The 20,061-nt window shown below is 42.4% G+C and overlaps 1 protein-coding gene across 1 annotated transcript; it reads right to left on the minus strand.

The window, feature by feature from the left end:
* Positions 1–204: 204 nt before the first annotated feature.
* Positions 205–13,319, minus strand: LOC311138294 (nicolin-1-like; the record flags this gene model as incomplete). Its single annotated transcript, XM_084172973.1, has 5 exons — positions 205–215; positions 1,820–1,958; positions 6,578–6,661; positions 9,938–10,073; positions 13,255–13,319. The coding sequence occupies 5 exons, from the start codon at positions 13,317–13,319 to the stop codon at positions 205–207; spliced, it is 435 nt and encodes a 144-aa protein (XP_084029099.1).
* Between the last annotated feature and the right edge of the window lie 6,742 nt (positions 13,320–20,061).

A 20,061-nucleotide genomic window follows, 5' to 3' on the forward strand; every position in this document is an offset into this window, starting at 1 on the left:
GTAGATTGGACCAAAGTTTATGCCTGTGCACAGCGCTTCTAAAAAGGAATCTTCACTTCAGTCAAGAGTGCGCACAGCTCCCCAGCCAGGCAGTGTTGCGCGTCACGCTAGGTGTTGCGCGTCACGCTAGGTGTTGCGCGTCACGCTAGGTGTTGCGCGTCACGCTAGGTGGGATATACTGTATATAATAGGATTCGTAGGTCTTCAGCTTCCAGCTGTGAAACAGAAATACAGACACACTTAGCAAAAAGCTCCTGCAAAATGTATTTTGCTATACATGTGCTCATAGTTGACTTCTAACTCTTATTATTATTATGAGTGAAACGCTTGCACTGTGGAACGCCGACCACCCACCCACATGGCTGGTGAACTAGACTTTACCCGCTAATTCCTAAACCCGCATTTGGGCCCTGGGTGTGTGCTTAACTTCAAATGAATGTATACATGAACTATAGAGTACCACAGTATGAGTCATAATACCCATAAAACCTAGCGGTCAAACAGGGAAATGGTTCCAATCGTTTTTCCACCATTCATTTTTCCCATAGGGGATTTTGTGTTGGCTAACCCTGGCATTAAGTTTTGATAACCCTGTAAATCTCTCTGGGAAAAGGTGACTTTTATCAATATAAATGCCATGATGATCTGGAAGAGACTGCCGAATCAAGGCAAAGGTAAGAATCTCTGGATTAACTATCTAATGTTTGCTAAATGTAGTAACGAATACATTTACTAAATGGTGTCAGCTAGAGATGACGTGCAGGAGCTTGCAGGGATTTGTAGTTTTGCATAATGTCTTTTTTTTAATGCTAATTAGCATTTTCGAATCTGAGAGTAAATAGAGTTGAATATATTGATAAAAGTCAACTTGTCCGAGAGAGATTTACATGGTTCTCAAAATGTCACGCTAGGGTAAGCGTTCACAAAACACAGCCCTTATTTTAAGTGTTTCTAAAATCCTCTGTGGGACCTTTAGCTAGCTAGCAAACTCCACAGTCAGTGGAGTAGCTAGCAGCTTGCTAGCGTATGTAGCTAAAGTTAGCTAGCTAGCTTGTCAGATTTCTTAACAGATGTCTTTTTCCTGCAAACCTGACCCATCCACTAATTATTTATTGGATTGAACTCAATTCAGTGATCGTTGCTACAACTACACAGTTGGTTCGCTGTCTATGGTGTTGAAGTCGATCATATTTGCACTGCAGCCATAAACCAAGGTTAGTGTTGTATGTCTTTAATAAAGCCATACAACTTTCAATATCAGTTTAGTTTGGTGATGTTTGGGAAATTGTACGCATTAATTATCTTTTCATTTAGGGGGGATAAATACAGGTACATTTATTGATCAAAGTCACCTTGTCCAAGAGAGATTTACACGGTTATCAAAACGTCACGCCGGGGTAAGCCTACACGAAACACAGCCCTTATTTTAAGTGTTTCTAAAATCCCCTATAGGAAGAATTAATAAAAAGGAGTGAAAACATTTCCCTGTTGACCCGCTAGGTTTTATGGGTATTGTGACACCTCCACTGTGGGGCTCTATGAAAGCTAAAAAGGATAGCATTTTCGGACTGCTTGCAATAGGAAAACCAATCACGAAATCAGATGATCAAACAGCTACAAATGAGGTTTTTAAAGATTAAATCATCCAACTCTTCCCGACACATTAAAATATTAACAACTTTCAAATTTCACATGCAAAGTGAAGTGCGTCATGCTCTTTTTCTTGTTATGTGGGTTTCATGGAGAAAAAATGAATGGTGGGAGAGGTATTGGAACCATTTCCCTGTTTGACCGCTAGGGTTTATGGGTATTATGACACCTCCACTGTGGGGCTCTATTAGAAGCTGTCTTATGTGGAAGAGTCCTATGGAAGCAGTGTTCTGGTCGATCTGCATGACCTCTGTTAACGCCCACATCTGCTGAATGCTGGAAGATACCGTCTGAGGATCTGGAAGGCTCTATAGAAACAGCAAAACAAACAATATACAATATTTTACTGGATATTGTATTCTCTTTTAAATACCGTAGCTATGTTTTATAAAGGGTTATTGACCAGTAAGATGGCTATCTTTGTTAGTCTGAGGACCTGGAAGGCCATAGAGACAACAACGAAAACAAAAACAACAACATATAGAGTATTCTCTTTTAAGTAACCATGTTTTATAAAGGTTTATGAGGTCTTTGACCAGCCAGACGGCTGATAGTTCTTCCGATTAATTGTAGAGGAAAAGAGGACAGCGTAGTGTATTCTATTGGAGGTATAAAACGGATTAGGGAACTATTCTGCATTCCCAAATATGGAAAAGTAGCAGGCCTACTGGTTGATACGATCCTGACCTGTACATCAGGTCAACCAGTGTTAAGTCTAACAACCAATCAGGAATGTCCCTCTCTGAATCCTGGAGGAACATAAATGTACGTTGAGGGAAAAAAGTATTTGATCCCCTGCTGATTTTGTACGTTTGCCCACTGACAAAGACATGATCAGTCTATAATTTTAATGGTAGGTTTATTTGAACAGTGAGAGACAAGAATAACAACAAAAAAATCCAGAAAAACGCATGTAAAAAATGTTATAAATTGATTTGCATTTTAATGAGGGAAATAAGTATTTGACCCCTCTGCAAAATAAATAAATTGGTCATTTAGCAGACGCTCTTATCCAGAGCGACTTACAGGAGCAATTAGGGTTAAGTGCCTTGCTCAAGGGCACATCGACAGATTTTTCACCTAGTCAGCTCGGGGATTAGAACCAGCGACCTTTCGGTTACTGGTACAACACTCTTAACCACTAAGCTACCTGCCGCCCCGACTTAGTACTTGGTGGCAAAACCCTTGTTGGCAATCACAGAGGTCAGATGTTTCTTGTAGTTGGCCACCAGGTTTGCACACATCTCAGGAGGGATTGTGTCCTACTCCTCTTTGCAGATCTTCTCCAAGTCATTAAGGTTTCGAGCCTGACGTTTGGCAACTCAAACCTTCAGCTCCCTCCACAGATTTTCTATGGGATTAAGGTCTGGAGACTGGCTAGGCCACTCCAGGACCTTAATGTGCTTCTTCTTGAGCCACTCCTTTGTTGCCTTGGCCGTGTGTTTTGGGTCATTGTCATGCTGGAATACCCATCCACGACCCATTTTCAATGCCCTGGCTGAGGGAAGGAGGTTCTCACCCAAGATTTGACGGTACATGGCCCCGACCATCGTCCCTTTGATGCGGTGAAGTTGTCCTGTCCCCTTAGCAGAAAAACACCCCCAAAGCATAATGTTTCCACCTCCATGTTTGACGGTGGGGATGGTGTTCTTGGGGTCATAGGCAGCACTCCTCCTCCTCCAAACACTGCGAGTTGAGTTGATGCCAAAGAGCTCCATTTTGGTCTCATCTGACCACAACACTTTCACCCAGTTCTCCTCTGAATCATTCAGATGTTCATTGGCAAACTTCAGACGGGCCTGTATATGTGCTTTCTTGAGCAGGGGGACCTTGCGGGCGCTGCAGGATTTCAGTCCTTCACGGCGTAGTGTGTTACCAATTGTTTTCTTGGTGACTATGGTCCCAGCTGCCTTGAGATCATTGACAAGATCCTCCCGTGTAGTTCTGGGCTGATTCCTCACCGTTCTCATGATCATTGCAACTCCACAAGTTGAGATCTTGCATGGAGCCCCAGGCCGAGGGAGATTTACAGTTATTTTGTGTTTCTTCCATTTGTGAATAATCACACCAACTGTTGTCACCTTCTCACCAAGCTGCTTGGCGATGGTCTTGTAGCCCATTCCAGCCTTGTGTAGGTCTACAATCTTGTCCCTGACATCCTTGGAGAGCACTTTGGTCTTGGCCATGGTGGAGAGTTTGGAATCTGATTGATTGATTGCTTCTGTGGACAGGTGTCTTTTATACAGGTAACAAGCTGAGATTAGGAGCACTCCCTTTAAGAGTGTGCTCCTAATCTCAGCTCGTTACCTGTATAAAAGACACCTGGGAGCCAGAAATCTTTCTGATTGAGAGGGGGTCAAATACTTATTTCCCTCATTAAAATGCAAAATCAAATTATAACATTTTTGACATTCATTTTTTCTGGATTGTTTTGTTGTTATTCTGTCTCTCACTGTTCATATAAACCTACCATTAAAATTATAGACTGGTCATTTCTTTGTCAGTGGGCAAACGTACAAAATCAGCAGGGGATCAAATACCTTTTTCCCTCACTGTAAATGAATGAGAATGTCCTCAATGGCAACATCTAAGTGTTCCGTTTCATGACAGCTACGGTAATTTACTATTTCATTTTACAATACAAATTGACGTAATTTGATAGATTAATGATAATTATTTGATCCCTGCTACAACCCTCTATCCATTAGGCAGTGCTTCACTTCATTCAAACAGGGAGATGAATGATCATTATTTGATCCCAGCAACAACTCTCTATCCATTAGGCAGTGCTTCACTTTGTATTGTGATCTCCTCCCCCACGCTGAAATTCTACCAATCAGGCTGATGAAGGCTGAAGTCACATGATCTCGTTCCAACAACATCTAACAACCATAACACACATCCTGATGAAAATATGGCTTCTAAATCTAACAACCATAACACACATCCTAATGAAAATATGGCTTCTAAATCTAACAACCATAACACACATACTGATGAAAATATGGCTTCCACAGATCATTTAAATGAGCTTAATTGCTACTTGAAGTAAGACAAACTTACCTCCAGGAGCAGCTCAGCAAAAATAAAGTAAACCTGAGTTATTATCATTTATAAAAGTCAAATCACATTAAGGCTGTTTAAAACTCCATAAGAACAGTCTTAGGAGCATGAGTCACGAACATTTCTGCCAGCTATATCAAATTAAATACCGGCGTAATTTATACGATTGACTGGTGGTCTGTGGACTGACTCAAAATGTCCAATTGACCCAGAAACTGAGTATTGCTGGATGAAATGACTATATTTAGCATCATGTACACTGAGTGTACAAAACATTAGCAACATCTACTCTTTCCATGACATAAATTGACCAGGTGAATCCAGGTGAAAGCTGTGATCCCTTATTGATGTCACCTTTTAAATCCACTTCAATCAGTGTAGATGAAGGGGAGGAGACAGGTTAAAGGAGGATTTTTAGGCCTTGAGACAATTTAGACATGGATTATGTATGTGTGTCATTCAGAGGGTGAATAGGCAAGACAAAATATTTAAGTGCCTTTGAATGGGGTGTGGTAGTAGGTGCCAGGCGCACCAGTTTGAGTGTGTCAAGAACTGCAACGCTGCTGGGTTTTTTCACGCTCAACAGTTTCTGTGTGTACCAAAGGACATCCAGCCAACGACAGGCCAGTGGTCGAAAACGGGTAATTGATGAAAGAGGACAAAGTAGGCTGACATGAAACGGGCTACAGTTAGTCAACATACAGTCCAGTACAACGTTGGTGCCCAAAGACCAGTAAAATAATGCACAACTCGTCGTACCTTGACACGAATGGGGTATGGCAGCCTACGACTTTACAGAGTTCCACTTCTTTCAGCAAAGTTTAAAAAAAAGAAATTGAGGTTGCAGTGGGGCTAAGGATCGAAAACACTGGACACTGGAGAATTGGAAAAACATTGCCTGGTCTGATGAATCCCTGGTTCCTGCTGTTTCACGCCGATGGGAGGACTAGGGTATGGAGGAAACCACATGAGGACATGCATCCATGATGCCGCGTGTCAACATTGCAGGCTGGTGGTGGTGGTGGTGTGATGGTGTGGGGGGTGTTTTCATGGCACACACATTGGGCCCCTTTTGATAAAAGTGGAGGAACGTTTGAACGCCACAGGATATCTGAACATCATTGCCAATCAGGTGCGTCCCCTCATGGCAGCAGTGTATCCATCTGCAAATAGATTTTTTTTCAGCAGGATAATGCCCCAATTCCACAAGGCTAGGTTTGTCCAGGAATGGTTCCACGAACATGACAGTGAATTCGGCTTATTGCATTGGCCTGCCCAGTCACCAGATCTCAATCCAATCGAGGATCTGTGGGATGAGATGGAACGAACTATTTGAAATAGAGATCCACTACCAGCCAACTTCACACAACTGTGGGAAGCGGTGGAGTCAACATGGGCCAGAATCCCTATGGAACACTTCAGACACCTTGCAGAGTCCATGCCCCGATGAATTGAGACTGTTCTGAGGTCAAAAGGGGGTGCAACTCAATATTAGAACGGTGTTCCTAATGTTTTGTGCACATTTATATCATTCATTCATTCATTCATTCATTCATTCATTCATTCATTCATTCATTCATCTAACCTGTTGTCTGTAGACAGAGCAGAAGTCCTGAGAGCCCTTCTCCGTGAATGGGCTGGGCAACAGACGGTGGTTCTCTCTCTCTCTCTCTCTCTCTCTCTCTCTCTCTCTCTCTCTCTCTCTCTCTCTCTCTAGTGTGAGGGTGGTTCCTCAGACAAGTAGCCCCCTTAACTGCCCCCTCCTCATCTTTCCTCAGACAAGTAGTCCACTTAACTGCCCCCTCCTCATCTCTCCTCAGACAAGTAGCCCACTTAACTGCCCCCTCCTCATCTCTCCTCAGACAAGTAGCCCCCTTAACTGCCCTCTCCTCAGTAGACAAACAGACACGTACACCGTGTAGTTGTTCTTAAAGGAGATCTCCTGGATCTAGGTGGAGGAGTGACGAAGACACACATAATATGTATGTTACTGTATGTGGACAATGGTTGAATTGAAAGCTATAGGAATACAATACTATGGTGACCCACAATTGCTTCAGAGAAGATCTCAGTGACATAAAATAAAAATAATAGCCTACTTTACATATTATACCTGTCATTTTACTTTACATAGTCTACCTGTCATTTTATTTTACATAGTATACCTGTCATTTTACTTTACATATTATACCTGTCATTTTACTTTACATAGTCTACCTGTCATTTTATTTTACATTGTCTACCTGTCATTTTACTTTACATAGTCTACCTGTCATTTTACTTTACATAATCTACCTGTCATTTTACTTTAAATAGTCTACCTGTCATTATACTTTACATAGTCTATCTTGTCATTTTACTTTACATAGTCTACCTGTCATTTTACTTTACATAGTCTACCTGTCATTTTACTTTAAATAGTATACCTGTCATTTTACTTTACATAGTATACCTGTCATTTTACTTTACATAGCCTACCTGTCATTTTACTTTACATAGTCTAGCTGTCATTTTATTTTAAATAGTCTACCTGTCATTATACTTTACATAGTCTACATGTCATTTTACTTTACATAGTCTACATGTCATTTTACTTTACATAGTCTACCTGTCATTTTACTTTACATAGTCTACCTGTCATTTTACTTTACATAGTCTACCTGTCATTTTACTTTACATAATCTACCTGTCATTTTACTTTAAATAGTCTACCTGTCATTATACTTTACATAGTCTATCTGTCATTTTACTTTAAATAGTATACCTGTCATTTTACTTTACATAGTCTACCTGTCATTTTACTTTACATAGCCTACCTGTCATTTTACTTTACATAGTCTAGCTGTCATTTTATTTTAAATAGTCTACCTGTCATTATACTTTACATAGTCTACCTGTCATTTTACTTTACATAGTCTACATGTCATTTTACTTTACATAGTCTACCTGTCATTTTACTTTACATAGTCTACCTGTCATTTTACTTTACATAGTCTACCTGTCATTTTACTTTACATAGCCTACCTGTCATTTTACTTTAAATAGTCTACCTGTCATTTTACTTTACATAGTTTACCTGTCATTTTACTTTAAATAGTCTACCTGTCATTTTACTTTACATAGTCTACCTGTCATTTTACTTTACATAGTCTACCTGTAATTTTACTTTGCATAGTCTACCTGTCATTTTACTTTAAATAGTCTACCTGTCATTTTACTTTACATAGTCTACCTGTCATTTTACTTTACATAGCCTACCTGTCATTTTACTTTACATAGTCTACCTGTCATTTTACTTTACATAGTCTACCTGTTATTTTACTTTACATAGTCTACCTGTCATTTTACTTTAAATAGTCTACCTGTCATTTTACTTTACATAGCCTACCTGGTCCATCCAGGCTCTGTCGTAGCTGGCCGCGACCGCGAGACCCATGGGGCGGCGCAAAATTGGCCCAGCGTCGTCCAGGGTAGGGGAGGGAATGGCCGGCAGGGATGTAGCATGGCTTTGCAATGCCAGGGTGGTGGGTTCGATTCCCACAGGGGCCAGTATAAGAATAATGTAATAAAAAAATGAAAAGACATTATATGCACTCACTAACTGTAAGTCGCTCTGGATAAGAGCGTCTGCTAATGACTAAAATGTAATTTGTAAATGTTTGGTCATTTTACTTTACATACAGTGAGGGAAAAAAAGTATTTGATCCCCTGCTGATTTTGTACGTTTGCCCACTGACAAAGACATGATCAGTCTATAATTTTAATGGTAAGTTTATTGGAACAGTGAGAGACAGAATAACAACAAAAAAATCCAGAAAAACGCATGTCAAAAATGTTATAAATTGATTAGCATTTTAATTTGGGAAATAAGTATTTGACCCCTCTGCAAAACATGACTTAGTACTTGGTGGCAAAACCCTTGTTGGCAATCACAGAGGTCAGACGTTTCTTGTAGTTGGCCACCAGGTTTGCACACATCTTAGGAGGGATTTTGTCCCACTCCTCTTTGCAGATCTTCTCCAAGTCATTAAGGTTTTCGAGCCTGACATTTGGCAACTCGAACCTTCAGCTCCCTCCACAGATTTTCTATGGGATTAAGGTATGGAGACTGGCTAGGCCACTCCAGGACCTTAATGTGCTTCTTCTTGAGCCACTCCTTTGTTGCCTTGGCCGTGTGTTTTGGGTCATTGTCATGCTGGAATACCCATCCACAACCCATTTTAAATGCACTGGCAGAGGGAAGGAGGTTCTCATCCAAGATTTGACGGTACATGGCCCCGTCCATCGTCCCTTTGATGCGGTGAAGTTGTCCTGTCCCCTTAGCAGAAAAACACCCCCAAAGCATAATGTTTCCACCTCCATGTTTGACAGTGGGGATGATGTGCTTGGGGTCATAGGCAGCATTCCTCCTCCTCCAAACACAGCGAGTTGAGTTGATGCCAAAGAGCTCGATTTTGGTCTCATTTGACCACAACACTTTCACCCAGTTCTCCTCTGAATCATTCAGATGTTCATTGGCAAACTTCAGACGGGCCTGTATATGTGCTTTCTTGAGCAGGGGGACCTTGCGGGCGCTGCAGGATTTCAGTCCTTCACGGCGTAGTGTGTTACCAATAGTTTTCTTGGTGACTATGGTCCCAGCTGCCTTGAGATCATTGACAAGATCCTCCCGTGTAGTTCTGGGCTGATTCCTCACCGTTCTCATGATCATTGCAATTCCACGAGGTGAGATCTTGCATGGAGCCCCAGGCCGAGGGAGATTTACAGTTATTTTGTGTTTCTTCCATTTGGGAATAATCGCACCAACTGTTGTCACCTTCTCACCAAGCTGCTTGGCGATGGTCTTGTAGCCCATTCCAGCCTTGTGTAGGTCTAAAATCTTGTCCCTGACATCCTTGGAGGGCTCTTTGGTCTTGGCCATGGTGGAGAGTTTGGAATCGGATTATTTTACTTTACATAGTCTACCTGTCATTTTACTTTACATAGTCTACCTGTCATTTTACTTTACATAACATACCTGTCATTTTACTTTACATAGTCTACCTGTCATTTTACTTTACATAACATACCTGTCATTTTACTTTACGTAACCTACCTGTCATTTTACTTTACATTGTCTAGAAGAAATGAACAATTGACCATCAGGTTTCAGTGACTAACGTTAAAAGTCGGTCCTATAGGATGGAAGAAATGAACAATTGACCATCAGGTTTCAGTGACTCACGTTAACAATCTGTCCTATAGGAAGTGTAACGTCTATGACACCAGGACGAGATGCATCTGTCTCAGCATCTCCAATCTGCAAGGTGACAGCAGGCTTCACAGTACAGGACACAGTGTTGACGCTCGTCTTATTACTCCTATTGAAAGATCAGGGATGTGATCAGAACAGGCCACAGCGTTGATGTGATAAGAACAGGCCACAGTGTTGATGTGATAAGAACAGGCCACAGTGTTGATGTGATCAGAACAGGCCACAGTGTTGATGTGATCAGAACAGGCCACAGTGTTGACGTGATCAGAACAGGCCACAGCGTTGATGTGATCAACGCTCTACAACATTAGGAGAGTACGACCCTGCCTTACACAGGAAGCGGCACAGGTCCTAATCCAGGCACTTGTCATCTCCCGTCTGGATTACTGCAACTCGCTGTTGGCTGGGCTCCCTGCCTGTGCCATTAAACCCCTACAACTCATCCAGAATGCCGCTGCCCGTCTGGTGTTCAACCTTCCCAAGTTCTCTCACGTCACCCCGCTCCTCCGCACACTCCACTGGCTTCCAGTTGAAGCTCGCATCTGTTACAAGACCATGGTGCTTGCCTATGGAGCTGTGAGGGGAACGGCACCTCCGTACCTTCAGGCTCTGATCAGTCCCTACACCCAAACGAGGGCATTGCGTTCATCCACCTCTGGCCTGCTGGCTCCCCTTCCTCTGCGGAAGCATAGTTCCCGCTCAGCCCAGTCAAAACTGTTCGCTGCTCTGGCACCCCAATGGTGGAACAAGCTCCCTCACGACGCCAGGACAGCGGAGTCACTCACCACCTTCCGGAGACATTTGAAACCCCACCTCTTTAAGGAATACCTGGGATAGGATAAAGTAATCCTTCTACCCCCCCCCACCTAAAAAATAAATAAAAAATAAAATAAAAATTGTGAAGTGGTTATCCCACTGGCTATAGGGTGAATGCACCAATTTGTAAGTCGCTCTGGATAAGAGCGTCTGCTAAATGACGTAAATGTAAATGTAAATCAGAACAGGCCACAGCGGTGATGTGATCAGAACAGGCCACAGCGGTGATGTGATCAGAACAGGCCACAGCGTTAATGGTTCAATTCATCCATGATGTGCCAATGATGTCTAATCAACCGTGCCTTCGGTAGACATACAGAGAAATGGCCCTGCAGCTCTGGTTGGTGACTAGATGACAGGTGTAAAGTGTAAAACCAGAGAATTAGGAATTAGAATACTTTTAATATGATCTCTATGTGTCGGGCGGCAGGTAGCTTAGTGGTTAAGAGCGTTGTGCTAGTAACCGAAAGGTCGCTGGTTCTAATCCCCAAGCAGCCTAGGTGAAAAATCTGTCGATGTGCCCTTGAGCAAGGCACTTCATCCTAATTGCTCATGTAAGTCACTTTGGATAAGAGCGTCTGCTAAATGACTAAAATGTGTCAGTGTGCAGGAGTGGGTTTCATCTTCTACAGCTCTTATCCCTAGGACTTGATCAGAAGTTTGAGGCTGTTTAAGTTATACTGTGAGAGAAGGACATATGAGATACATTTACATACTGCATTGTCGAGAAGGAACCTGTAACCATTTCGTTGGACGGTGTATAACGTGTATCCTGTACACATGACTAATAAAACTTGAAACTTAAGAACAGTAGTTAGATGAGCTACCACACAGCCACAGGTAGATGGCAGCATTGCTCCATGGTTGTAGACCTCCACAAGTCTGGTTCATCCTTGGGAGCAATTTCCAAACACCTGAAGGTACCACGTTCATCTGTACAAACAATAGTATGCCAGTATAAACACCATGGGACCACGCAACCATCATACCACTGAGGAAGGAGACGCGTTCTGTCTCCTAGAGATGAACGTACCTTGATGAAAGTGCAAATCAATCCCAGAACAACAGCAAAGGACCTTGTGAAAATGCTGGAGGAAACAGGTACAATAGTATCCATATCCACAGTAAAACGAGTCCAATATCGACATAACCTGAAAGGCCGCTCAGCAAGGAAGAAGCCACTGCTCCAAAACCGCCATAAAAAAGCCAGACTACGGTTTGCAACTGCACATGGGGACAAAGATTGTACTTTTTGGAGAAATGTCCTCTGGTCAGATGAAATAAAAATAGAACTGTTTGGCCATAATGACCATTGTTATGTTTGGAGGAAAAAGGGGTAAGCTTGCAAGCCGAAGAACACCATCCCAACCGTGACGCACGGGGGGGTGGCAGCATCATGCTGTGGAGGTGCTTTGCTGCAGGAGGGACTGGTGCACTTCACAAAATAGATGGCATCACGAGGAAGGAAAATGATGTGGATATATTGAAGCAACATCTCAAGACATCAGTCAGGAAGTTAAACCTTACACCTACTGTATAAACTTCTTTCATACTGGACACAGAGATATAAACATGGTATCCACATGCACATCAGACTCTGGGGAAATAGATAAAGGGCCTCATTGCCAGAATCCCAAAGTATCCCTTCAAGTCTTTTAAAAAAACGTCACAATTGCTAAAAAAATAATTGCATTGCACTAAAGAGCACTTCAACTGGAACGACACATGCAGCAATGGTTGCACAAAAAGAACTGTGTGCAAACAACACCCCCAAATATTCTAATCAGCCCCGCCTCTACATTATGAAGTAGCTGGGCTTGGTGTGGGTTTTCCCGTGCTGGGCTTGGTGTGGGCTCGCCCGTGTTGGGCTTGGTGTGGGCTGGCCCCAGTGGAGGCTGCTGAGGGGAAGAGGGCTCATAATAATGGCTGGTATGGAGTGAATGGAATGGTATCAAACACATGAAAACCATGAAAACCATGTGTTTGATACCATTCCATTCACTCCATTCCGGCCATTATTATGAGTCGTCCTCCCCTCAGCAGCCTCCACTGGCAGGCCCGTGTTGGACTGGTGTGGGCTAACCTGTGTTGGGCTGGTGTAGAATAGCCTGTTTTGGGCTGATATGGGATTGGTGTGGGCTAGCCTGTTTTGGGCTGATATGGGATTGGTGTGGGCTAGCCTGTGTTGGGCTTGTTATGGGTTTGATGTGGGTTACGTGTGGTTGCTCACCTAACACCCACATGGGGCCAATGGTCTCATCTTGGCTGGGTTGTTGGTTTGGTTATGGTCAGGGTTGGGATCAATTCCATTTCAATTTAATCAATTCAGGAAGCAAACTGGAATGGGAAATTTTCGTTCACTTCCTGAATTTACTAAATTTAAAGGGAATTGACACCAACCCTGGTTACGATGCATTATGTATTCCCTGTTTCCTGCTGCTCAATCTCCACCGTCATTACGTTCAGTTGACCTTTCCCCACTGTGTCCTGTGTTAGAGGTGACGCATTCTTCGTAAAGCAAACAGATGTTAGACATTGCGACAACCCCTTGGTAAATTCTGATGAAGCCCTGATGAATGCTGATGATGTTGGTTTACAGATACATGCTGTTTTACGACTGGGGTACAGATAAAGACCAAGGTTGTTGGAGACTCCAGCAAAAATAAAGAGTGCAGATACAGGCCAATATGCTTGGAGATTTACAGTACAGATTCAAAATGCTTGGAGATTTACAGTACAGATTCAAAATGCTTGGAGACCATAGATAGAAGGTGTTTGAAGGCTTCTCCAGCACAGATACAAGGTGTTTGGAGACTAAAGCACGGATACAAGGTGTTTGGAGACTAAAGCACAGATGCAAGGTGTTTGGAGACTAAAGCACAGATACAAGGTGTTTGGAGACTAAAGCACAGATGCAAGGTGTTTGGAGACTAAAGCACAGATACAAGGTGTTTGGAGACTAAAGCACAGATGCAAGGTGTTTGGAGACTAAAGCACAGATACAAGGTGTTTGGAGACTAAAGCACAGATGCTAGGTGTTTGGAGAGTAAAGCACGGATGCAAGGTGTTTGGAGACTAAAGCACAGATACAAGGTGTTTGGAGACTAAAGCACAGATGCAAGGTGTTTGGAGACTAAAGCACAGATACAAGGTGTTTGGAGACTAAAGCACAGATACAAGGTGTTTGGAGACTAAAGCACGGATACAAGGTGTTTGGAGACTAAAGCACGGATGCAAGGTGTTTGGAGACTAAAGCACAGATGCTAGGTGTTTGGAGACTAAAGCACAGATGCAAGGTGTTTGGAGAGTAAAGCACGGATGCAAGGTGTTTGGAGACTAAAGCACAGATACAAGGTGTTTGGAGACTAAAGCACAGATGCTAGGTGTTTGGAGACTAAAGCACAGATGCAAGGTGTTTGGAGACTAAAGCACGGATGCAAGGTGTTTGGAGACTAAAGCACAGATGCAAGGTGTTTGGAGACTAAAGCACAGATGCAAGGTGTTTGGAGACTAAAGCACAGATGCAAGGTGTTTGGAGACTAAAGCACAGATGCAAGGTGTTTGGAGACTAAAGCACAGATGCAAGGTGTTTGGAGACTAAAGCACAGATACAAGGTGTTTGGAGACTAAAGCACAGATGCAAGGTGTTTGGAGACTAAAGCACAGATACAAGGTGTTTGGAGACTAAAGCACAGATGCTAGGTGTTTGGAGACTAAAGCACAGATGCTAGGTGTTTGGAGACTAAAGCACAGATGCAAGGTGTTTGGAGACTAAAGCACAGATGCAAGGTGTTTGGAGACTAAAGCACAGATGCAAGGTGTTTGGAGACTAAAGCACAGATGCTAGGTGTTTGGAGACTAAAGCACGGATACAAGGTGTTTGGAGACTAAAGCACAGATACAAGGTGTTTGGAGACTAAAGCACAGATACAAGGTGTTTGGAGACTAAAGCACAGATGCAAGGTGTTTGGAGACTAAAGCACAGATGCTAGGTGTTTGGAGACTAAAGCACGGATACAGCAGGCTGGTCTCTAGCTTTTGACACAAGCCATCTCATGATGATCTGAAAAACTGCTAGTGCACCTTAACTAATCTGTTGGGGGTAGAACACCCTCAGATGTTACACTGATACTGCTTCTTTAACCCTTATTGTACCATTTACATAGGCAGAGAACATACTGTCCCGTCCCGAGTGCAGATGGAAACAAGGTGCTTGGATACTGCATTACAGATACAGGCCAACTGATGATCTGATCTGAAATAATTATTACTTACAAATATGAATATGCTGCTTTTACAGAAATGGCAGTTAATAATGCTTTTGCTGACTGTGTGGCCTGAACGTATCCTTGTATCCCTTAATAGTCTTTGTGCAGCAAATCCCAGCACAGGATGTCATGTGGAATGCCTGGGTTTCACCATGATTCAGTTGAGGAAGTACTAGGATGATCAGCCACTGGTCTTTCGATCCATACAGTGAGGTTACTGACGCATTCTCATTTAACATCATAATTACCTTCGTAATGACTGGGTTATTTCACCAATCTCTAGCTTGCAGCAGCAGAAAGAAATGTTCAGACGGAGAATGAGGAGGGGAGAGAGAGAGAGAGAGAGAGAGAGAGAGAGAGAGAGAGAGAGAGAGAGAGAGAGAGAGAGAGAGAGAGAGAGAGAGAGAGAGAGAGAGAGAGAGAGAGAGAGAGAGAAAGAAACACATAACAGCCCCACCAGGAAGCAGCAGAACAGGTGAAAACAGGATAACAGTGCATTCATAAACTTATATTATCATTCATTATACATTGGGTCAAAGAAGATATCAAGTCCTTCAAAGATTACCATCGTTGTCACTTTTCTCTCTTTTAATGGCTTCATGCAATTCATGAAGTGGTTCATTAAAGGACTCTGATATGGCAGCAGTTCTATTCTGTTTCATAGCAGGTAGCCTATCTAAGGAGTGTATACAACTCCACAGACGTCTCAAGTTTTGAAGGAGCGTGCAATTGGCATGCTGACTGCAGGAATGTCCACCTGAGCTGTTGCCAGTGAATTGAACGTTCAACGTCATTGTAGAGAATTTGGCAGTACGTCCAACCGGCCGCAGAACCGCAGACCACGTGTAACCACACCAGCCCAGCACCACCACATCCAGCTTCTTCACCTGCTGGATCATCCGAGACCAGCCACCATTGGGTGGTTCTGGCTCCCAAGTGGGTGGGCTTATGCCCTCCCGGGCCCACCCATGGCTGCACCCCTGCCTAGTCATGTGAAATCCATAGATTAGTGGCGTATTGATTTATTTCAGTTGACTGATTTCCTTATATGAACTGTTACTCAGTAAAATCTTAGAAATTGTTGCATGTTGCGTTTATATTGTTGTTCTGTATACATAGAACAAAGGTATGGTCCGCACTCACTTGCAATAATAAATGATCAGGTTTATTCCATTAAGGACAAACGTTTCGCCCACACAGGCTTTATCAGTGTTATAGATGAATCACTCATAATAAATCACCTTATTAATAAGGCTACCTGGTGAACAGAGTGTAGCTCTTATTGGTGGTGAGAAAAATAAAGAAAAACTATTGGACAATGTCATAAACCATTCAACCAATAAGGCCACCCCAATGGGAGGGGCACTCGTAACACAATCACCCATAGGTGTCATTCACAAAACGTAGAATATGGGGCCCATGAAAAGTAAAAACATAGTAGCAATAAAGCGGGTCAAAAACTTTGCTTAGATATGAAAAGAAAAGACTCCAGAGAAAGACAGACTTCAGGTGAATCAGCCCAAGACATTCTCAGTTCTATGTCCCACTACCTATAGCCCTCATTCCCGGGCCAACCAGGAGTTTGTGAAACAACGTATCTCGTCATCAGACACAGGCTTGGGCACCACCTTTAAAAATCCACCTCTCTTTTCATATAAGAAGAGGTGGTAGAATCAAGGGGCGTCTAGAAAGATCTGACCACTTAACCCCACACCAGGATGCTTTCCATGCCTCAACTGTGCTCAGTGTAGTACTTTGACCAAATCTGACCACTGGTCCCACCTGCATACAGCAACAAGTTATCCTCAGGCAAAGGATTACATGCATTTCCCCCAAATGTCATCTATATGCTCACCTGTGGACAAAACTAGTAGACCTTTGAAACGGAGAATTAGAGAGCACAAGAGCGCCACCAGGAGGACAGTGGCCGAGTCACCTTACGACACACTCACACACTGTCTCATCACTGCAGCAGTGCAGCGGCATTGAGCAGATGAAACTGGGACTTCCAGGTGGAGACATAAACTATTAACCCATCAGAGTCTAAACCGGGGGGCGGGAGGGTTATACTAAGCCATATGGAATTGTTTTAAGAAGGTCATACCAAGGATCATTTAGCTATTTGATTTAGAATTTTAAGACCCATTGAAGTATCAAAAACATTTGATGAAAATATTTATTTGGCCTTAATGCTATTAGCCCATACAAACGCATTGAATAACAGATTCACTACATGGATCAACAGATAGTCCCCAAAAAACGAATCTAAATGAAGTTTGTTCTGAAGTGTCTGTCCTATATCTGAGAGATATAAGATCATGATTTTTTTTTTTTTTTTTTTTTTACATGTACTTAAGGAGAGAGACATGGATCTTTACACTCAAGACACTATTCCCCAATGGACTTAATGAAGCCTTTCCCTTTCTATAACTTACACACCTCCCATCTTACATGCCTCATTACATTTATTAGCTATTTGATCTGAATATTTGCTTTATATCTAATCAATGTTTTTGACCTACTTGAATGCCACCTTCATTTGATGTTTTTCCACATTTTTACTTTTTCACGGGCCCCATAATCTAAGTTTTGTGAATGACACCTATGGGTGATTGTTACGATTGCCCCTCCCATTGGGGTGGCCTTATTGGTTGAATGGTTTATGTCCATTGTCCAATAGTTTTTCTTTATTTTTCTCACCACCAATAAGAGCTACACTCTGTTCACCAGGTAGCCTTCTTTATAGGGTGATTTGTTATGAGTGATTAATCTATCACACTGATGAAACCTGTGTGGGCAAAATGTTTGTGCTTAATGGAATAAACCTGATGTTTCTTCATCAGGTCGATGCACCACAAACTTCCCCGCAAGTAAGTCAGTGTGCAGGGGTTTTTCCTCTTCTTTTAATAATTATACATAACCACTTTTATAGTGAATTTGTCAGGAAGGAGCAGTAAAATGTCCCTGATTCCCATATCTAAAGTCAAACATCTACCATAGAACAATACATCACTCCTGAGAAGAGAATGAAGTCCCTGTGGGCAACTATGAAGTCTATAGCCATATCTATTGGCTTGCTTTAAGTTTGGGATACTCACAAGGTAGGGAAACGCAGCCAAGAAAGTGTATTCATGTGTCAAAGCTCGAGCAGAACACAGAGTTCAATTAGATAGTCAGTCATTCATTTTAAAGCTAGGAAATGAAAATCGCTGCTACTGCCTTGGGGGTAGCACTGCCTCCTCTCGCTACAGTGTACCTGACACACTTGTGATAACTTCTTGGCATCGTTAAATAGCCACTGAAAAAATAGACAGCAATTATTTGCGTCCCAAATGTCACCCTATTCCCTATATAGTGCACTACTTCTGACCTAAGCCCTATCAAAAGTAGTGTACTATATAGGGAATAGGGTGACATTTGGGACAAATCCTTACAGAATATTCATCACGACCACATCTTCTCTTTGAAATAACGCGTGCTTGTAATTTCTCAAATCTAGAAAATTCCTCTGGCTGTCTTGGTAGTGCTGAGACTATCGTTCTGTTCCCGCTCTTAGAATCATCTAACACATTTATAGACTCAAAGGCCCAGTGCAGTCAAAAACAATCTGTGTTATATATATATATATATATATATATATATATCCACACTGAAAGTTGGAATAATACCGTGAAAGAAGGTGTTCTGAAAGACACCCATGTGGCCCACCTGAAAGTTGGCAAAGCCACTAGTAAAGGGTTCTAAAAGACACCCGCCGTGGATGCCCACTGTGGTTTGCCTCCGAAAAAAACACAACTAAAAGAAAAACCCACAACAACTCAGGGTGGAGAGTAAAGAAATCTGGAGCAAAACTAACAGGGGAAACACTAAAAATCTGGCTTCTTTTCAAACTTTAATAGGGTTGCGCTCGAACTCACACCTCAGCCGATGTGACGTGTAGCTCTCTCAAACTCAACTGGAGCACTGGGCCAGCCACTCTTTAAATATCACCTGGGCCAGCACAGGTGAAACTCCTTCCGACTAATGAGATGGACAACCAGCACAGGTGTAACACATTCTGACTAACGAGGTGACACCAATCGGTGTGCCCTACCTGCTAACGTCCTACCTCGAAATAGAAATAGAAAAACCAAAACCTGTAACAACCTGCCTGGTGCCATCACCAGGCGGTAAATTAGTTAATAGACCAATAAGAAAGAGAGTTCTAAACCTGTCTGCCAATAACAGCTTGTTTTCAGTTTTCCCCCTCCCCACTCAGACCAATCCTAGACAGTCAAATTGCTCTTTGCAAATAAACTACTTGTGTTTCTTTTTGACCATTTTAATTGAAAACAATCACAGTAAGGTACTTAATTGTTACCCAGAAATGATTTGATATTGAGATAAAAACGGCTGCATTGGGCCTTTAACAAGAAAACATCTCACTCTCTAAAATAAATCACATTCTGTGTAATACTGACTTTCACTGTGCCTATTTGAAGTCTTACTTTGCCTGTAATATAGATAATATAGAACACCCCAATACATCCCAGGTAAAGCAAAAGTCAAGTGATATTAAAAACACATTGGTTGAAATGGCACCCTATTCACTATAAAGTGCACTTATTTTGACCAGATCCTTAGGTGCCCTGGTCAAAAGTAGTGCACTATATCAAGAATACAGTGCCATTTCTGACACAAGCATCGGCTTGCAACCTTTCACATCTCTCACAAGTGGAGACAGCTCAGACTGCTCTGAGAAGGAAGGAAAATGATGATTAACAAGCATATTTCCTTTAGGTGTGAGACTGAAAGGGCCTTAAAGTCCAAACAGATGTTCCTGTTAAAACTACGTAAAGCCTTGTCTAGCACTGTTGAGTCTCCTCATCACAACATCCTCTCTATCCAGCCCTACCGCACATCACTGCTGAGTCTCCTCATCACAACGTCCTCTCTATCCAGCCCTACTGTCTAGCACTGCTGAGTCTCCCCATCACAACATCCTCTCTATCCAGCCCTACTGTCTAGCAC

The sequence above is a fragment of the Coregonus lavaretus genome (genome assembly GCF_964263955.1).
Source record: "Coregonus lavaretus genome assembly, chromosome: 12".
Lineage (NCBI taxonomy): Eukaryota > Metazoa > Chordata > Actinopteri > Salmoniformes > Salmonidae > Coregonus > Coregonus lavaretus.